General features: G+C 37.9%; 3 protein-coding genes across 3 annotated transcripts; all 3 read right to left on the reverse strand.

Moving 5' to 3' along the window:
- Window positions 1-5,028: 5,028 nt before the first annotated feature.
- LOC118240953 (hyaluronidase PH-20-like) lies at window positions 5,029-8,192 on the reverse strand. The gene is made up of 3 exons (XM_035523625.1): window positions 7,254-8,192; window positions 6,976-7,065; window positions 5,029-5,364 (listed from the first exon to the last, which is right to left on the reverse strand). Exons 1-3 carry the CDS (start codon window positions 8,190-8,192, stop codon window positions 5,029-5,031), a joined length of 1,365 nt encoding a protein of 454 aa, XP_035379518.1.
- A 1,938-nt stretch (window positions 8,193-10,130) lies between these two features.
- LOC113582166 (hyaluronidase-1-like) lies at window positions 10,131-13,491 on the reverse strand. Its single transcript, XM_035523634.1, has 4 exons — window positions 13,429-13,491; window positions 11,061-12,002; window positions 10,863-10,952; window positions 10,131-10,526 (listed from the first exon to the last, which is right to left on the reverse strand). Exons 1-4 carry the CDS (start codon window positions 13,489-13,491, stop codon window positions 10,131-10,133), a joined length of 1,491 nt encoding a protein of 496 aa, XP_035379527.1.
- Window positions 13,492-14,976: 1,485 nt separating this feature from the next.
- Window positions 14,977-17,442, reverse strand: LOC113583177 (hyaluronidase-4-like). The gene is made up of 3 exons (XM_027019350.2): window positions 16,489-17,442; window positions 15,907-15,996; window positions 14,977-15,417 (listed from the first exon to the last, which is right to left on the reverse strand). The coding sequence occupies exons 1-3, from the start codon at window positions 17,440-17,442 to the stop codon at window positions 14,977-14,979; spliced, it is 1,485 nt and encodes a 494-aa protein (XP_026875151.1).
- Between the last annotated feature and the right edge of the window lie 2,082 nt (window positions 17,443-19,524).

Raw genomic sequence — 19,524 nt, forward strand, 5'->3', positions numbered from 1 at the left:
ATTTTAAGTCATACTACATGAAAAAGTTATGTTACAGTCAATAAGTATTATCATAATTGCCATAAATTTTACCTGATATTTTAGACAGTGCAAATGAAATTTTCAATGTTGATTTATTGTGTTTTGCATTTTAACAATTTGTTAGTAGTGTCACAGTAGACCTAACAGAGGAAGATACTTAGCTCTGCTTCATAAGGAATTGTTGGAAATTTCTTAGTTTAATAATAAGAAACAATAGAGTAATCTAGACATCTATCTGGTTATTTGATCTTACAAAAAGGCTCTTAAATGTAAAGTAATAAACTTTACGTTGTATGATTATCTTTTGTGCCCTATATGTAGTGGAGTAAAAAGTTATGTAGTGAAATTTCTGCTAAATCAGTTTGGCACCACATATCTTGCGTCACCTTATGTAGCTCTGTCAAAATTAGAGAATTCTGAGACACTCACTGCAGAACACATTATGCATTTATGCACATTATGCTCAATTTACTAAGTTCAGTAACAATGAAGTAATAGCGTAACTTGAAATTGAAGCCACAACTTTTATATCAAATGTCAGGTTAATAAATACACACATACACAAAGTTACAGTTATATTCCTTCAGTCATTTTTATAACCGAAGCTTTTTGATGCTAGTTTTCACTAATATTAGCCTGTTTCATGTGGGCAAACCTAACTAGTTTGCTGACGAGACTACAAGTTCTAATATATTTTGTGGTTGCCGTACTCATTTCAGGTCAGTGTTTTAAACTTGAATAACATGAAACATTGTCAGTATAAGCTAAGTTTATATTTTCGGGCACACACTACCAAGAAACACCGCTAAGAGTAAGGCTGTCTGATGATAAAATACCTTGCGGTCCTACTAGTTTGCCATTTTTCTTTGTACTGAGGACAGGTGGTGTAATTTTATTAAATTTTTGTATTTGGTATTATTTTTTGTTCTGTTGAAAAAGCTACAAGGTTGTTTTTAAAAAAAATGATGATTGTATGATGTACTCTCCAGCCGTGCCTACGAAGTAGATATTGATTGTTTAATTGTATTAATAGCGCAACTGAAGTATCCACTGTACGATATTTTCTCACAGATTGAAGAAATTAACGTTTCTCATTCTAACAGTATGTCTAACTCAAGGCAGAACAGATTTTGCACTGCTGTGAATGCTGTATGCTGATGAGACTACAAGTTATAATATATTTTCAGTTCAGATGCTGAGAACAAACCATGCATCATCCACTACGGAGTGTCCTTCCTGTCATATATATATATATATATATATATATATATATATATATATATATATATATATATATATATATAAAACATATAAAAATCTTTGATGAGATTTCACAGTTGATAAATCTTTATTCACTCAAATAAATTATATAATTATAAACTGTGAAATCTCATCAAACATTTTTCAGAAATTATATTCAGTGACAGAGATGTGATTTGATCCCATATTAATTAAATCATAAGGACATGAATGTGATATCTGACATGACCTAATGTTAAGTATTTCTAAATATATGGCGGATGCAGGAAGTACATCTTCTGCTGAGTTCTCTTGATGGAGGTGATGATGCTGTCCCACTACAGGTCACTGGTGAGCGTAGTACCCAGGAACGCGTAGTACCCAGGAAAGTGTAATACCCAGGAACATGTATTACCCAAGAATGCATAGTACCCAGGAGCATGTAGTGCCCAGGAATGCGTAGTACCTAGGAACTGCCAACACAGTTCTGTCAAGGATGGTGAGTGTTGGCAGGGTTGGGGGACTTCTCCTGAAGTCCACTGTCATCTCCACTGTTTTCACTGTGTCCAACTCCAGATTGTTGTGAATGCTACAGAGAACAACCTGGTCCATCACCCATCCATCACCCATCCATTACCCGTTAATGATTATTGGCCAATAGCACTCACACCTATCATAGAACAACTTTTCACTGAACATAAAAAATAAGGAACTCATCATAGACTTTAGGAGACACTGAGACCCTCGCTCCTTTAAACATCAAAAGAGAAGTAGTAGAGAGCGTTTCCAGTTTCAAGTTCCTAGGAATCCACATTACGGATTACCTCAGCTGGACCGCAACCATACTGCTCTGGTCAAAAAGTCCAACAGTGGCAATATTTTCTGAGCACACTAGGGAAAAGCAACTTGGCTGTGGAGCTTTTGGTGGCCTTCTATCACTGCTCTGTGGAGAACATACTGACATATTGTATTAAACTATGGTATGCCAACTGTTCATTAACAGACAAAAAAGCTCTCCAGAGGGTCATACCCACTGCCCCAAAAATAACTGGACAATCCCTGCCCACACTGGAGGAAAACTTGCTGCCTGCATAGTGCCAGAAGGATTCTGAAGGATGCAACTCACCCTAGACATCCCAGACTCTATTCTCCCTCCTGTCTGGAAGGTCTTTTCCCCAGGGCCATTGCCGAACTAAACAAGTATTGCTCTCTTATTTCAGCATAATAACAGCAGTGCAAGGTACACTGAGTGAAATCATTTGTGTAATAAGTGTAATATTTTATTTTATTAAGAAATATTCTTATTCACATGCAATTGTTTTTTTATTGATGTGTGCTATTTCTATTGCTGTATGTGAGGATGAAAACTATTTATATGTATGTCAATTACACTGTTTTAGGGAGTACTATTACATGACTGTGTATATGATTCTGTTTGTAAGGAGTTGCACAACAAATTTTGTTGTATCAATATACAATGACAACAAAAGGTATTGATTCAACATTTTCTATTCCCATAGATGCATCATGAGGTGGGCCCCCTTCTGTTGTCACTATCAGTCCCTCCCAGGTTCCGTGTTCCGTGTTTTCCCTGTTGATTTTTAGTCCCTTTTCATAGTTTTGTTTTCTCCTCTCCTCTCCCCTCGTTTGATTTTCAATACCTGTCCCTCGTTTAGTTCATGCATTTAAACCCTGTCTTGAACCCTGTGTTTTTGCTGTTCATTTGAATGTGTTTATGTGGTTGTGCTTGGTTCGTGACTCGGTGTATGCAGATTTGAATCATTGTGTTTAAGTTTGTTCTCCTAGCCTTAGTCCTGGGTTTTCCTTAGTCTTTTGTTATAGTCTGCTTTTGTGTACTCTTCTGTTTGTTTAGTCATGTATCCCCATACTCTCTGTGTCGGGTCTTTGACCCTGGACTGCCTTAATGACTCTGATTCTGGATTTGCCCCTATTAAATCTTGCTCTTCTAGGAGGCATTTGTGTAGATATGTTGTTGCTCACATTAATGACATCTTGATCTATTCACCCTCCTATAACCATCATGTGTGTGATGCATGTCAGATACTCAGTACTCACCTGTGCAATAAGGTAGAGAAGTGCAATTTTCCTGAACTTCCTACCTACATGAACTTCCTTGGCTAAATGATTGGGAAGGCCTGCATACAAATGCAGTCTGCTAAGGTGGCGGTGGTGACCAGATGACCACAACACTAGATGTGCCGCAAGCTGCAACAGACAAGCCCTGGGTTTGAGGTGGCAGTGACTGAGGCTTTCACTGCGCTCAAGTCAGCCTTCACCAGTGCTTTGATACTGCACCATGGAGGCAGATGCATCTGTGGGGGTGGGGGACATTCTGTCCCAGTGGAGAGGTGAGAAGCCAAAACTGAATCAGTGGCCACCTTCTCCTGGAAGTTAACTCTTATGCAGAGCAACTATGGGGTCAGCCACTGGGAATTGCTGGCCATGAAGATGGTGTTCGAGGAGTGTAGGTACTCAAGGAGTGGAGCACATCACCCCAGGACGTAGTGGATGATGCATGGTTTGTTCTCAGCATCTGAATTGAAAATATATTATAACTTGTAGTCTCGTCAGCATACAGCATTCGCAGCAGTGCAAAATCTGTTCTGCCTTGAGTTAGACATACTGTTAGAATGAGAAACGTTAATTTCTTCAATCTGTGAGAAAATACTCGATCGTACAGTGGATACTTCAGTTGCGCTATTAATACAATTAAACAATCAATATCTACTTCGTAGGCACGGCTGGAGAGTACATCATACAATCATCATTTTTTTAAAAACAACCTTGTAGCTTTTTCAACAGAACAAAAAATAATACCAAATACAAAAATGTAATAAAATTACACCACCTGTCCTCAGTACAAAGAAAAATGGCAGACTAGTAGGACCGCAAGGTATTTTATCATCAGACAACCTTACTCTTAGCGGTGTTTCTTGGTAGTGTGTGCCCGAAAATATAAACTTAGCTTATACTGACAATGTTTCATGTTATTCAAGTTTAAAACACTGACCTGAAATGAGTACGGCAACCACAAAATATATTAGAACTTGTAGTCTCTTCAGCAAACTAGTTAGGTTTGCCCACATGAAACAGGCTAATATTAGTGAAAACTAGCATCAAAAAGCTTCGGTTATAAAAATGACTGAAGGAATATAACTGTAATTTTGTGTATGTGTGTATTTATTAACCTGACATTTGATATAAAAGTTGTGGCTTCAATTTCAAGTTACGCTATTACTTCATTGTTACTGAACTTAGTAAATTGAGCAGTACTTACAATGCATAATGTGTTCTGCAGTGAGTGTCTCAGAATTCTCTAATTTTGACAGAGCTACATAAGGTGACGCAAGATATGTGGTGCCAAACTGATTTAGCAGAAATTTCACTACATAACTTTTTACTCCGTTACATATAGGGCACAAAAGATCATCATACAACGTAAAGTTTATTACTTCACATTTAAGATCCTTTTTGTAAGATCAAATAACCAGATAGATGTCTAGATTACTCTATTGTTTCTTATTATTAAACTAAGAAATTTCCAACAATTCCTTATGAAGCAGAGCTAAGTATCTTCCTCTGTTAGGTCTACTGTGACACTACTAACAAATTGTTAAAATGCAAAACACAATAAATCAACATTGAAAATTCCATTTGCACTGTCTAAAATATCAGGTAAAATTTATGGCAATTATGATAATACTTATTGATTGTAACATAACTTTTTCATGTAGTATGACTTAAAATTTACACTTGAATAACTATTTGAGTTTGGGGAACAGAAATGGATATGTTGGTAGAGCATTTATAACCCTCATAGCACTGACAGGTAAACCCATCTACAAAGACATTAAGGTCATCTAGAGAAGGCACACCAATAGCTAGGTATTTCCCATCATGCTCCTGAATATTGAAGTGATCTGGGTTCAGGTGAAGGTAGACGTTCGAGTTGGGGTTCTTGCGGACACAGCGCCCATTACTCTGGCACAGAGTATCACTGCAGAGCTTCGCAGCTGCAGTTACGTTGGCTACATATGGGTTAAGGGTAGAGGGCAAGTAGGCAGCCAATGCTTCACATGAGGCCTGCCGGGCAAGAGAGAGAAAATATGTCAAATACAACGTCCATACTATGGAAGACTGAAGGATTTTTGTTTCACTCCTCCTCGGTGTGTCTTGCCAACATTCATCAAAGTAGCATTTGTTCTCAATGAAGTGCTGCTTACCATAAAAGGTTTGATCTGCATGATATAGATGGAAATCACAATAAATTACAATAACCTGACAATACATGATGTTCATAGTAATAAGCTAAAATAAATTATTCATTAACATTTCGCTTAATAAATGCAGTTTGTAAACACTAAACCATGTATAAGAAAAATTGATGAAAAATGTGATTTTGAATTTTAAATTAAAATGGTGTTTATGGTTTTGAATTGTATCTTAATATGGAACATTGACTTCTTGTCTGACTAAACACCTACTGGATAATGTCACAGAGAGAGAGAGAGAGAGAGAGAGAGAGAGAGAGAGAGAGAGAGAGAGAGAGAGAGACTGTTTCCCAGCAAGATAGAAAAAGGTTGTACAATACTGGCTTATCATTTTATTACAAAAGTGTGTCTGTTATCCTTCTCTGTATGACTCAATTGTAATGATGGAGAGGTGATGAGCGAACATACTTGGCACCTTGGATGTGATGAGGAACGGAACTAACTAAGGATGCCAAAGAATGTGACTAATAGAATAGAATAAATAAATAATAGGTTTAATAACAGATACAGACAAACACAGAATAGAACAAAGGACAGACAGAATAACAGGCTAACAAGGTGAGTGTGAGGACTGGGCAAAAGGGGCATAAACCCGTTTGATTTTTTGAGGTCACATGCATCGAATAGGTGTTTGATTTTAAGGGACTTTAATTCTCCTGAAATATGCTGGAGGGCTCTGACAACTTCATCAGGGTCTAGCACCTTTAAGAATAGGCTCCTCGAGTTCACACACGAAAGTCCATTGAGGCAGTTCGTTGACAAACCAACTAGGTTTATGAGTGAGCAATCGCCATCGATTTTAGATCTGGTGTTTGCTAAAACAGTAGACTTTATCAGTGATATGTCCTATGGGCAACTGCTAGGATCCAGCGACCATGCGGTGTTGCTGTTTAGATGCAACCTGACCTGACTAAGGACTGATGGTCGGACACAGCGACCAAATATATGGAAGGCTGATTTCCCGGCCATGAGGGGTAAGGCTAGAGAGGCACCCTGCCCTATCACTGATTGGGACACTACATGGGACAAATTTGTACAGTTCCAGAGCGATGGATCGTCACCTTACATACCGCTACGTTCTGCTAGGGAAGCAACTGCCAAGCCACCCACCATGGATTGGTTGCGTGGAAAGTAAGAGTCTACGTAGGTGCGCTAAACAGTGGAAGTAAATATGAGTGAGCACATGTATATTTTGCATGCGACTAAAGGAAATCTGTCATTATTGCTTGACTTGTGCTCTTGCATTTAAAAAATGTCCTCTCGACTATTGGCAGCAAAATAACCCCATACACTTGCCGCTTGCAGAAGCTGGAACACTGAGCTACTAGTTGTTTCCCAAACTGGGAGAGTTGTTCCAGCAGATCTCTTGCCCAGGTAAAACACACACACACACACATAGATATTGTTTAATATTTGATATTACCTTGGTGTCAAAGTCAGCACTTCCTCCCCAGAGTATAGCCCCTGATGTGCCTAAAGCTGCACTCTCCCCAATAGTGCTCACTAGATCCACCTGTAGAGGAGCAGAAGTATAGAGAGGGACCAACCAAAATTACACTATTCTGGTATAATTACTATATACTTCTCATACTTATAGTGCAATTCATAAAATCTGTCAAGAACTCACTGTATTCAGCTGTAAATGCAAAACCAGATAAGTACCATTTTCAGGTTTACCAGTTATTTAATCTGCAATCTCACCTCGCCCAGGTAGACATTGTTCTGATCATGGAACACAGGGCGGAGGTAGGTGTAAATGGGGTCAGTGTAGTTTTTCCTTGGGAGAGCAGACACCCTCACAGCTTCCTTCACCCGACCTCTGACAAAAAGAGTCGTGCTGGTCTTTCCCTTCTGGCCGATTGACAAGTATGCAGAGGGGTACAAAGCTGTACTGGATTCCCAAAGCCAAAGGAGCTCATTATTAAGAATTTGTTCACGCTGTGGGCATTCTCCCGTGTACCCTGGTTTATCCCAGCCATAGTTGTAGCAATCTGGATACAAATAGTAGCCCCAGAGGTACTTTGGCCGTATGTTATTTCCCAGCTGCACTGTCTGTTCCATGTAAGCACGGGCTGCTTTTTGAAACTGTTCCTTGGCAACATCAACAGCCTTATTAGAGGACAGTGATGGGTCTTTCTCTTTAGCATACTGAATGGACAGACTTCGATAGATGTCTAAGGAGGCCCAGTCTCTTGCCCACAGTGGACGCCAAGACTCCCAATCAATTACAGCCAAGCCAGGGGTAAACTCAGGAATGTAGTGGTTTATGTCATGCAGGGCTTTTTCAAGGCTGGCCGTCAGGTTCTCCTTCTGGGGAATACCTCCATTATATTGCTTCCCAGTGGAGGTGTCTACGTAGGGGTACAGCCCAAGCCGATTGTAATAGAAGAGGACAAGTAACTGATCAGGGATGTTGACTGGTGTGGTCACTGCCTGGAATGCAGAAAAGTCCAAAGCAATTTTGTGTTTGTTGCACACTTTAGTAGGTGCATTCCATATGGCTGCAAAAGGTGTGTCCTTGAAGAGTGGAGCAGCTGTGATGGGTAGAGCCAAGGATATGCTGAGCAACGAGGTGAGCGAGAAGATCAAGATGAGCAGGTAAATAGGAGATTGTCCCCATGACTTACTGACACGGCACATTGCTGCAACCTAAAAGAAGTGGACAACAACCAGTGCATGTCCATAAGCATGACACTATATAGCCAGTGTATCTTAACTAATACAGTTCTCAAGATCTAGTTGTGACACTCAGCCTTTGCCATCAGATTAGTTTATAAATGTTATAAACTTATCAAAGGGAATATGTTTGACAGAATAGCTTGCAGGCTATTATCAATGACACTGCTAAATTCTGTCAAAGCCACTGCCCAGAATTTATGCAAAAATAGCAGAACATTATTACCTGACCATCCAATACAGAAAAAAAATAAATAATTGTATATTTTGAAATTAATAAAAATTAAATCATATAAATAAATCATGCAAATGTATGGTGTGTTCTGTGCTTACTTGAAACACATGACCTGAAAGCATACCTTGCACCATTCTTTATACTTTATTACTATCTTATCAAAAATAGTTTTTGATGATAATATTGTTAACATTTCATTAATCTACTAAATTGTTTAAACCTCTATAATTCTTTAACTGTAATTGTGTTTCAGTCATGCACTTTGACTTGGTGAAATTTAGAGATTACACTAACCCAAACAAATTTGCACACCCTGCAGTTTCCATTAGCCTCAACTTTACATTCTGCATGTAACTGCTAAATGCTGTGCTTTATCAGTTTGACCTTCATTTTCTATCATTTCCTCAAAGATGAAAATATACTCTATATTCTGAGTTACACACACAGAGGGAAAGAGGGAAACATTTATGCTTGCATTATTGATTTTCTAAAACAAGACCAACTTTTATTCGACAATAATGCCATTTTCTAGTTATTAAAATATGACTTAAGATCCCAATTTGGACATCTACATTAATTTTAAAATTGGCATTTTTTTAAATATATAAACCTTTAGTCATCAATTGATATATATGGACTATAAATTACCTTGCTCAAAAAATGTATCTTGTTTACAATGACTGTAAACTATTTCTGTGATGTATACCTATTAAACATAAATGTGGTTTTAAATACCTTGTCTGATGAAGACATCTGAATCCTCCTCTAGAAAAATGGAAAAATGTGCCTTGACTATTTCCCAACAACTGAATGTCATGCGGGTTGTGTCTTAGGTAAAGAGATGGAGGGAAGTTTCTAACAAAACCAGTTTTAGTGACCTGTTGAAATACTGGTGGTCAGATGAATGGCTGCTTCTAATAGTCCATCTTAAGAAAGGCAAAGACCTTTAAATAACAGCCATTATTTTTCAATATGTAATTTAGAAGGACATCATATCTCCTCTGTCTCTTGCTTTTCTCCAAGGTCATATACAGCAGTAACCGTTGGCAAAAAAGAATTAATCATGCAACACATTCAAAAGTATTCAACACAATGAATAGGCCACTGTTAATCACTGGTATAGTCAATACATTGTCAATACATTTTAATGCTGCCAGTATATTTATTGGCCTTTCTATACTGTATAAGAAAAATAAAATATGCCAAAATTAGTATTTTAGAAGCACACATTTTTTTTCTTAATCAAACAAACAATAAAATCTGCTTCAGCAATACTTTGGGTTGCAAAATGTTTTTAAAAAAGGAGCCACTTTTTGCTGTTCAATTAATATTTTTAAATATAAAATATATTTAGACTGTGTGTACAAGACACTATGGCTGTTGAAAATGATACGCATGAAGAATAAAGTTGTGTTCTCTCTCGTGCTACATTTGAACTATAACTGCAGCAAGAAGAAGCTTTAAACTGAGGTTTTGGATTATAGTGTTAATATAGTGTTATAGTGTTAAAATAAAAACTGCTTTGTGAAATATAAGATGTTCTTTAGTTTACTTAAAACTTTAACAAATTATTGCTTTCCTATGTTGTGTCTCAATCATGTGCTAAATTCGCAAAAACAAAATCCTCTTCCTTTCATGAACTGGAAATGCAATGAGTCTTCTCAAAACTATGGTTCATACAGCAAATATGCAGCAAGCAGCATATACTGATAAGCATATAGTGATAATGAGAAGTATCCAGCTACATTTTCATGACTACTGGCAGCTCCTGATGGTGTTGTAGATGAGCAGCGTTTATCTTTATAACAGGTGAACTTCTTGGCCCATTCAGTGAGGTCGCTGATGGAAGGTTCCCCAGTGACATGAAATGTCCCATCACTCTTCTGGATGTTGAAGCTGTTTAGGTTGAGATGTAAGTAGTCATCCGAGTCATGGTCTTTACGGACACAGCGGCCTGTGCCTTTACAGGGCATGTTACTGCAGAGGTGGGCTGCAGTTGTGACATTTATGATGTACTGGTTTAGAATCTCAGACAAGTATGTAGAAAGGGATTCACATGATGCCTAAAAGAAAAGAGAGACAGGCTGTTGATTACTACTTTCAATTTGCTGGATGAAAAGCCTGATGATATGATCATTAAGTCAGACCTATTTTCTCAGAATGATAGTATCGGTGAACATGTGAATATGGTACTTTGAAGCGGCTGTGCATTGGAATTTGTCAATTTCAGTATGGAATATTTTTTGATAAGGAAGTATGATGTTAGGAAATGTGTCACAATAACATCCACAAAAGTAACATCTTTTATTAACACTTTTTTGTGTGTTTGAGGTGCAATCACTGGATGCCAAGTTCTAAAGGAAAATCTTCTCAAATAAAGAAAGGATAAAGAGTATTACCTTGTCATTGTAATCATAACTAGAGCCCCACAGCACACATCCAGTGGCTCCTAAAGCTGCAGCCTCACCTATACTCCTAACCAGGTCAACCTGAGAATAAAAGAATTTGCTGGAACTAAACCTCCAATTACAAGCAAAAGATTTTTGTGTGTTACGAACAGTGTGCTTTTGCTTAAGCCTTGCAGTATAACCCCTTACCTCTTGCATGAACAGCTTCTTCTGATCTCGTAAAAGGGGTCGTAGGTAGATGTAAATGGGAGCAGTGCAGGACTGCAGGGGCAGAGCTGCCACTCTCATTGCCTCTTGCACCCGGTGACGAACAAATAATGCCACCTTCTGGCTTCCAGTTATGGATCTTGGTATGTATGCTGAAGGGAAAAGGGCTGTACTTGTCTCCCACAGCCAGAGAAGCTGGGTGTTTAACTGTGTGCTGTTCTGAGAGCATCTCCCAGTATAGTTTGGATTTTCAAAATTATAGTTGTCGCAGTCAGGAAACAAGTAGAAGCCCCACAGATACTGTGGTCTCTCTGCAATTCCCAGCTTTAGCGTCTCTTCCATGTAACTTCGTGTAGCTTTCTGGAATTGCTCCTTGGTTTTGCAGAAGATTTGTTTCTGGTCCAGGGAAGGATACTGCTCAAGGGTGTAGTTAATGGACATCTCTTTGTAAACCTTTCTTAAGCCTACATTTTGGTCAAACATTGGGAGCCACTCTTCCCAGTCAAGGACAGCCAGGCCAGGTAAGGTGTCTGGAATGTACTGGGTGAACTTTTCTTTGGCTTTTTCCAGACTGGCAGTTAGGTTTCCTCTCTGTGGAATTCCACCATTGTAATGTGTCAATGTCCGGAGGTCTGTATAAGGAAAGAGCCCAATTTGTTTTTTGTAGAAAAGTCTGAGGGTTTGGTTATGAACTTTAGCTGGTGTGGTGATGGCCTGGAATGCAGACAGGTTCAACGAGATATTCAGGTATTGGCATCTGGAAATAGGGGCATTCCATATAATCACAAAAGGTTTCTTATCAAAAGGTGGGCTTGTTATTTGCGGAAGGGGTGATGCTTCACATAATCCAGCCAGGTTCAATAGAGTGACAGAAAGCAGTAGCTGAATGTGTGTAAGCAGGATGAAGTAGTCAATTATCTTTACCTAAAGAAATACAAAATGAGAAGTATATCAAACTTACATCTACAGCCTGAAAGACTAGAACTATTATTAATCTGCAAAATATTACAGGACCACTATGTGAACTTTAATTATATAGTGCCAAAGCATTATATACACATTCTGTGTAGTATTAACCATAACACAAAGAATTTGACACGTTTTAGTGAAACAATGACAGTGACATGTTGGGTTAGCAGATGTACCTAAAATGTAATGTGGTGGAAAGAAAATGTTATTTACTCAGATGTTCAGCTCTCAGCAGTGGGTGAAAGACATGCAACAGGATTGGGTGAGACCTACATGATTTTGCAATTACAAATTTGTAACAATTTACATGGCCATATCTAGAAGCTACAAATGGTTATGGTTAGGCTGTTTCAGAAATCACATTCATATCCTTTCTTAGGATTTAATTAATATTGGATCAATTCACATCTCTCTCATAATAATTTCTGCAGATTTTTATGCGATTTCACAGTTAAGAAATCTTCATTCAGTTAAATTATTTGAGTGAAAATAAAAATGTCAATACTAAAACTGTATGTTTGTACAAACATGGTCTCAGTGAAGCAAATTAATATACCACTAGATTTTATGCTGATCATACCTATATAGAACTAAATCTTCTCATTTTTAAACCAAATATATTCTAGAACTACGACAAAAAATAAGCCATATTCATTATCCATGTTTAATTGTTCTTATTGAAGCATACTAAATGGAACATCAAAGTTTAACCAGCTCCCAAAATCTACAAAATCTATCCACAAATTGATCAAAGTTCAAAACAGTGCTGTAGCACATTGTCTAGTATGTGGTGGAACCAGATGGACTGGATGAGTAATTGGCTTCTACACATCAGTCCCTCTGAAGTAACGGAAAGTTGTATATAAATTTATGGTCTCAGAAAGGAAAAGGACATATGACCATTTAGCAATTTAACCATGGTTTTGCCAAAATCCTCTGTCTTAACCAGTGAAATTTTGCATGTGATTGAAATACTCAGAATCATTTTTTTTCAAACCCAATGTGCTGAATTAAAATAATAATAACTGTTCTGCATTTTTATGATTCAAAGAATACCCCAGAACAAACTGAGTAGAAGAAGAGTTTGTCATTTATTTACAGTGTATCAAGAATCAAGCAATTTTTGCTGAAAATTGCTATGTCATCAATTCATGTTTTATTAACAGTATTGTCAGCGATACAAAGATTAGGTCCTTACATAATACATATTATGTACTTTTTGAGATGACTATGTTGAATTTGGCAGATGTTGACTTGTGAGTCAAGGAGATGAGGTAATGATTACACTGAAGACTGTGACCCCCCCCCAAAAAAAATTATGTGCAAATGTAACAAAAGGAACAACATTAAGAAAATAATTTGTGTCAGTGCACAGACTCACATTTGACTTATTTAGGCAGTAAACTGGATAGAAGGAAGCATGACTAAGATCCTCAAGCAGCATTAGTATTTCCTTGTGTCGGATAGCAGAGTAGAAATGTTTATGGCGATATTTTAAAGTTGAGAAAGTTGCTTTTAATAAAGAAAATCAATAGAAAATATGGAAGTATACACCATAACCGCTCTGTTACATCATTGTAAGGGAAACTAAAGATAAAGCTTGCCAGTTTCATTCATCATAGTTTTGATATAAGGTTCATGCACATCTTTAGAGAAAATGCAATAGGTAGTAATATTTATTCCTGTAATTGTCATGCTTCAATAAATCTTTAGAAACATTTGAGAGTACTAAGAGAGTAATTATAAAATGTCAAATAATTTCAGGTTTTTGTTTGTTTTTTTGTTGTTGCAGAATTCTGTAGGAATTGCAAAACATTCAGAAAGGTTTCTTCAAGTTTTTTAACAGCTTTTTCTTATTTGCATTCTACATTATATTACGTTTATTTGTATTTATTTGTTTTAGTCCTCAAACTAGTATTTTCAACACATTTCCCAGTAATGTGTGATTTTCTGGTTTACATGATTTCCTCTTTAAATAAGAATGTAAAGTGTTTATGTTATGCCTATAATTGCCATTAATGAGCTGTAGAGGCTGAACTTCTGTGCTTAGGTAAAAGTAACTTTGATTACTTTATATACCTGCTACTGTATGTAGTTACCTACTACTGAATATACATGCTACACTTTAATGTTTCTCATAGAGAGTTATAGGGTAATAGAAAATAAGTTTACATTTATAGTTTGGCTTAAACACTGTACTTTGCATTATTTGAATGCTCTAAATAAATGAGGAACAAAGGCCTTTAATGCTGATACCTTCAAATAAATCAGAGGTTATTATCACATCAGGCAAAATGAAAAAGTCAAAACATAAAAAACATTAAATACAAAGTCATAGTATGAGACTGTATGCTCAAGTGTATTGGATTGATCAGTATATTATCCCTGATATTACATTATTAAGCAATGTTCACAGGGTAACAAATGCAACCTTGAGCTCTCTGGGTAACTTCAGTGCCTTAATAAAAGATGCATAGATTAAGAATTCCCCAAAAAGTGACTGATAAAAAAAATCAAGAAGTCTAGGACTAGATAGATTTAATTTTTTAAAAATGAAATAAAAAGAGAACGATGAGAGAGAGAATGACTTTAAATTAACATATGTTAAATAACTTCCAGACATTTTATGGTATTTTGTGCAAAAAAAAAGGCTCACTCCATGAGTTGGACTATATGGAGAAACAGCACCATTATATAGTTTTAAAACAGTAACTAATTTTTGATACAACAATTATGAAACTACTGAGTTAATTGTAAAAGTAAGTAAATCAAAGGTTTGATCATTTTAAATTGTGTCTGTGAACCTTAACATTAAGAAATTGCATGACAGCATGCAATCAAAATTGCACTAATTTAAGGCCTACTCGAAATTATCTGAATACAAACATAGGTCACTACATGTGCCATCAAATATCTGTACCACACTTCTTTAAACACAGCTTAAGGTAAACAGGATGAGCAGCACAAGTAAAATGAGGGTTTTTCCTACAGACACTGCAGAGCTCTCTGCCCTTCCCTGAAGATCTCCTTCCTGCTCCTCTTCATCCTCTACATTCTGTGTTGGCTCAGTGCTGTCACAGTTTTCTCCACTGTAGCCCTCATAACAGTGGCAGCGGAACCTTTCGGCAAGGAGCTGCAGTTCATGCTGCGAGTGCCAGCCAGTGACATTGAATGTGCCATTGCGGTTGCGGAGGATGCGATAGCTGCTGCAGCTCAGGTGCAGGTAATGTGGTGCCTGCGGTTCTCGCCGTTTGCAGCGGCCATTAGACTGACACAAGTACTTGCTGCACACTTCTGCTGCCCAGGTCACATTGGTGATATACAGACCCAGTCTGTGGCTGAGGAATGCTTTCACCTTGGAACAGTTGTGCTGCAATGACACGTATAGGACTAGTTAATAAAGACTGGCTAATTATCCTGAAGAAGTATTTTTTACTATCAGAGCATTTAAATGTCTCATAATGAGCTTTAGTATTGTCGCAATTTCTAAGGCTTTCAAGAACTCTCTCTTCAGAGTTTGTGTACTTTTATTCCATTGGTCTAGTAAATATCCAGACATTTTGCATTTGCACATGTTGTGCAGAGATAGTACTTTACATTGTTCTGCCCCAAGGGAACTTGTGTTACCAAAAGAGTGACTGTAATCAAGATAAAAGCCCTGTTTAAAATAAATATTTACAATTACATTTACACATTTAGTTTAAACATTAAACACTTACATTTTGTTTGAAATGTCAAAATAGAGAGCAGGAGTGTATGAAAGTGTTTTTCATGGTCTAAGTAAAGGAATTATTTGTTTGGCCATGTCTTTGACAGGAAGGAGGTGTGAAGATGGAAGTAATAAAATGCAGCTGCTCACTTTGGAAGATGTGAGGTTGAGGTCCCCCCAGATCACAAAGCCAGCAGCCCCTAACGCAGCACTCTCCCCTATTGTGTGTATTAAGTCCTTCTGTAAAGCAACGATAACATTTTTTATGCATAAAGAAGTTTTATGACAAAACAGAATTAAGCCATCATTAAGCTTTAGAATTATCCTCAAAACTGATCGATTTAGAGATACATGCTTATTTGACCAGCATGACCAATTCCTATATAGCACCTTCCTGAAAGTAACTAAGTATGATATACCACCACAAGAGGGTGTACTTTGCTTGACCTTGCGCAAATGATTTGAGCCCAAACAATATTAGAAACTGATTAGAAGCCTGTTTCAGGATTTGCTTTTTTATTTCTAATTTCCATACTCATTGGTAAGATTTACAAAAGAGATGTTTATTTATTTATGATGGAAATTTAAATTCATCAGCTGAGTTATATGATGAGTAAACATTATACATCTTGTTAATTTATATTTCATGCAGTGATTACAATGAAGGACAGTATTTTACACTGTGATTCAGGTGCTGACTATTTACATGCCATGAACAGGGTTTGTAGCTACCTGTGAGAGGAAAGCCATGGCTTCATCTCGGTATCCCAGCCTTGTGTACACATAAGTGGGCAGCTCGTAGGGCAGTGCAGTATGTGCAGCTAGCCTCAGTGCCTCCAGGACCCTGTTCTGAGAGAAGTGCAGGTTGCGAATGCTGTCCATGTGACCTTTACGAATGGCCAGCGCAGGGAAGAGGGCAGTGCTGCTGTTCCACAGCCAGAGCAGCTGGTCATTGCGGTGGATCTCTGTCCTGGGGCAGGAGCCGCTGTAGTTGTGTGCATGGACGTTGTAGTTATGACAGTCTGGATAAAGGTAGAAGCCCCAGAGGCCTTTGGGACGAGTCTGCGTACCCAGCTGCAGTGTGCCCTGCATAAAAGCCATGGCACTTTTCTCGAAGCGCAGGCGTGCTAGCTCCTCTATCTGGCCCTCGGTCACATTAATGTAGGCCTGGGAGACTAGCTCACGCGAGCGCTGCCGGTAGATGGCTTTCCTATTCCAGTTGCGGCTCCACTGTGGCCTCCAGTACTCCCAGTCAATGACCGCCAGGCCACGGAAGTCCTCCGAGGGAATATAGTGTGCAATGTCTTTGCTAGCCTTGTGGAGATGTGCCTCCAAACTGCAGTTCTGAGGTAGACCTCCATTTATGGGCACCCCTTGCTCCGTATAGAATGGGTAGTAGCCCAGGCGGTTAGCATAAAAAATGGTAACGTTCTGGCTTCTGTGAACAGCTCGTGGGCTACCACTGATGTGGAAGAGGTCAAGGCTGATGTTCATGTTGTATTTAAGAGTGCACATGTCCAGGGGAGCATTCCATGCTGCTAGGAATGGCTTGCGGCCCACCAGGGGCAATTTGGCAGGTTTTTGGCTAAAGGCAGAATGCACCAGGAGTAGCAAACAAGAGCAGACAAATGCACAGGTAACGGGCAGATTCTGATGATGGAAAGCCCCGTAGGGCACACAAGGCATCCTGCTCTCTAACTCACGAAACAGAACTGTCAGTCATCCTATGAGGAAGTACAGGTATGAGATTAGAGAGGAATCAGGTGGCCTAGAGGTACCTCACCACTGTAGCATGAATGACAGCAAATGTTTTGTTTAATTATTTTTGTTTATTATTATTGTTGTTTTTGTTATCATTATTATTATTACCATCAACACTGTTATTATCGATAATAATAATATAATAATAATAATTAGTAGTAGTATAATAATAATAACAATAAGTATTATTATTGTTGTTGTTGTTGTGGTGGTGGTGGTGGTGATAGTATTTTAGGTTTTGTTTTTGATGGCTTGTGTGGATAGATAGATAGATCAGGTGGGCAGGCAATGGATGATTGAAAAAGAAATTCAACACTATTGTGGCTTTAAGTGCTTGTTGGTGGTTTGACTGTGATTTTGATAGCATCTGGAGGATTTCAAGGATTTCATCACCAAAACCATACTCAGCTGACCACAAGAGTAATAAACATGGCCAGCCACATGCATACACTAGTGTAATGGTAACATATTCATTATCATAGCTGATCTAACCAGAGGACTGTCAGAAAGCTTGAGTGCCTAGGCAAATCTCTTCACTATGCATGTAAAGGAAGCTTGCATTCTCAGTTTACATTAGAATGCTATATTTTATTTTATTTTTTATGTTTTATTTGTTTGTTTGTGTATTTATTGCTAAAGTTTCTTATGTTAATTACATTTTAGTTCAATTTGAGAAGTCTGGCTGACAAGGGCAACAGAAATCCTACGACAGAATACACAAGCAGCAGCTTAGAAGGATGGAAGAAATCGCCAGTAGCCATGGTGATTAATAACATATGTAGTCAGACATTAATGGCAGTCATCTGCTAAATCAGATGTTGAAAATAAGGCTCATTGTGGAATGCTGTGGATGAAGGCAGATTGCAGGTCCCCATGGTAGTTATGTTATTGAATGGAAAGAGCTTGGCTAACAGCACTAGTCCTTTTTTCTTGAGTACTGGCATCAGGCCTGTGCCATGGGATGGACAAACTAAACTTTCCTGAATAGTCACTGCCTTACAGCAGGACTCACAGATACAGCTGTATGTTGCTTTGTATATTTTGTTGAACACCATCCAAGAAGACCACACATGTCATCATTAGTATTCACTTTTGAACATTTGCACAAATAGCGGCATGGAAAAAATATACAAAGGCGACATTCACTGAAGTAAGAATTTTATATGATTATGTTGGTCTGTGTTTTCTAGATGAACTTTTATAAGTGGAAAACCTCATTAAATAGCCTACAAAGCTTTGACCTTCGTGGTTAAAATACTAGGCATGAGCGCCAGCTATGCAGAATTTGAAGACTGTGAGTACAGTTGTTGGAAAGATGTTTTCTTTGTGCTTTTCAAAACCTTCAGCTGACTCTGGAAGTAATTAAGATAAGCGTTTGTTGGTTAATGTGGTTTTTATGGAAAATTTCAGCCATCTTCAGAGGAACCACAGACAGAACAGAGTCAACCTGATCCAAACAGTTCTGATCATCTTCAGGTCAGTCCAAATGGAAACTTAGGTCTAAATGCAAACAAGTATCATACTGAACAACTTTCATAAGAGGAGACAGCTAGTCTGTTTGAACAACCTAAGAAACTTAGTAAAAAAATAATTTTAAGAAATGAGGTTAACTATGGAGGACATTAGCCTCATTATTTTTTAAATTTCACAGTTCATAGTGAACAGATGAATAACAAATGAACAAATTACATTATGTTTTGTTTAGATGCTGGTTCAGATTTTCAAGATGGGAAGCTATTTAATTCTCCCCATAGTTGTGACTGAGAAATCTCCCAGTCACTGAGGGCAATTCTAATTTGTTTTTATATATGTTTATGGTTAGCAAGCAGTATGTAGCACATTAAAGTGTGATACAAAGTGTGTTTAAAACAGTGTGACTGATACCAATGTGCTTTTCTCCTTAGTTAATGTGAGGTCATGTATTGGTCTGTGGAGTTTTCTCCCTTAGACTGTAAGGAGAACTGTGTGATCTCTTAACAATCCCAGTATTCTGGATCCTGTTTTGAC

Source organism: Electrophorus electricus, chromosome 2 (assembly GCF_013358815.1).
Source record: "Electrophorus electricus isolate fEleEle1 chromosome 2, fEleEle1.pri, whole genome shotgun sequence".
Classification (NCBI taxonomy): Eukaryota; Metazoa; Chordata; class Actinopteri; order Gymnotiformes; family Gymnotidae; genus Electrophorus; species Electrophorus electricus.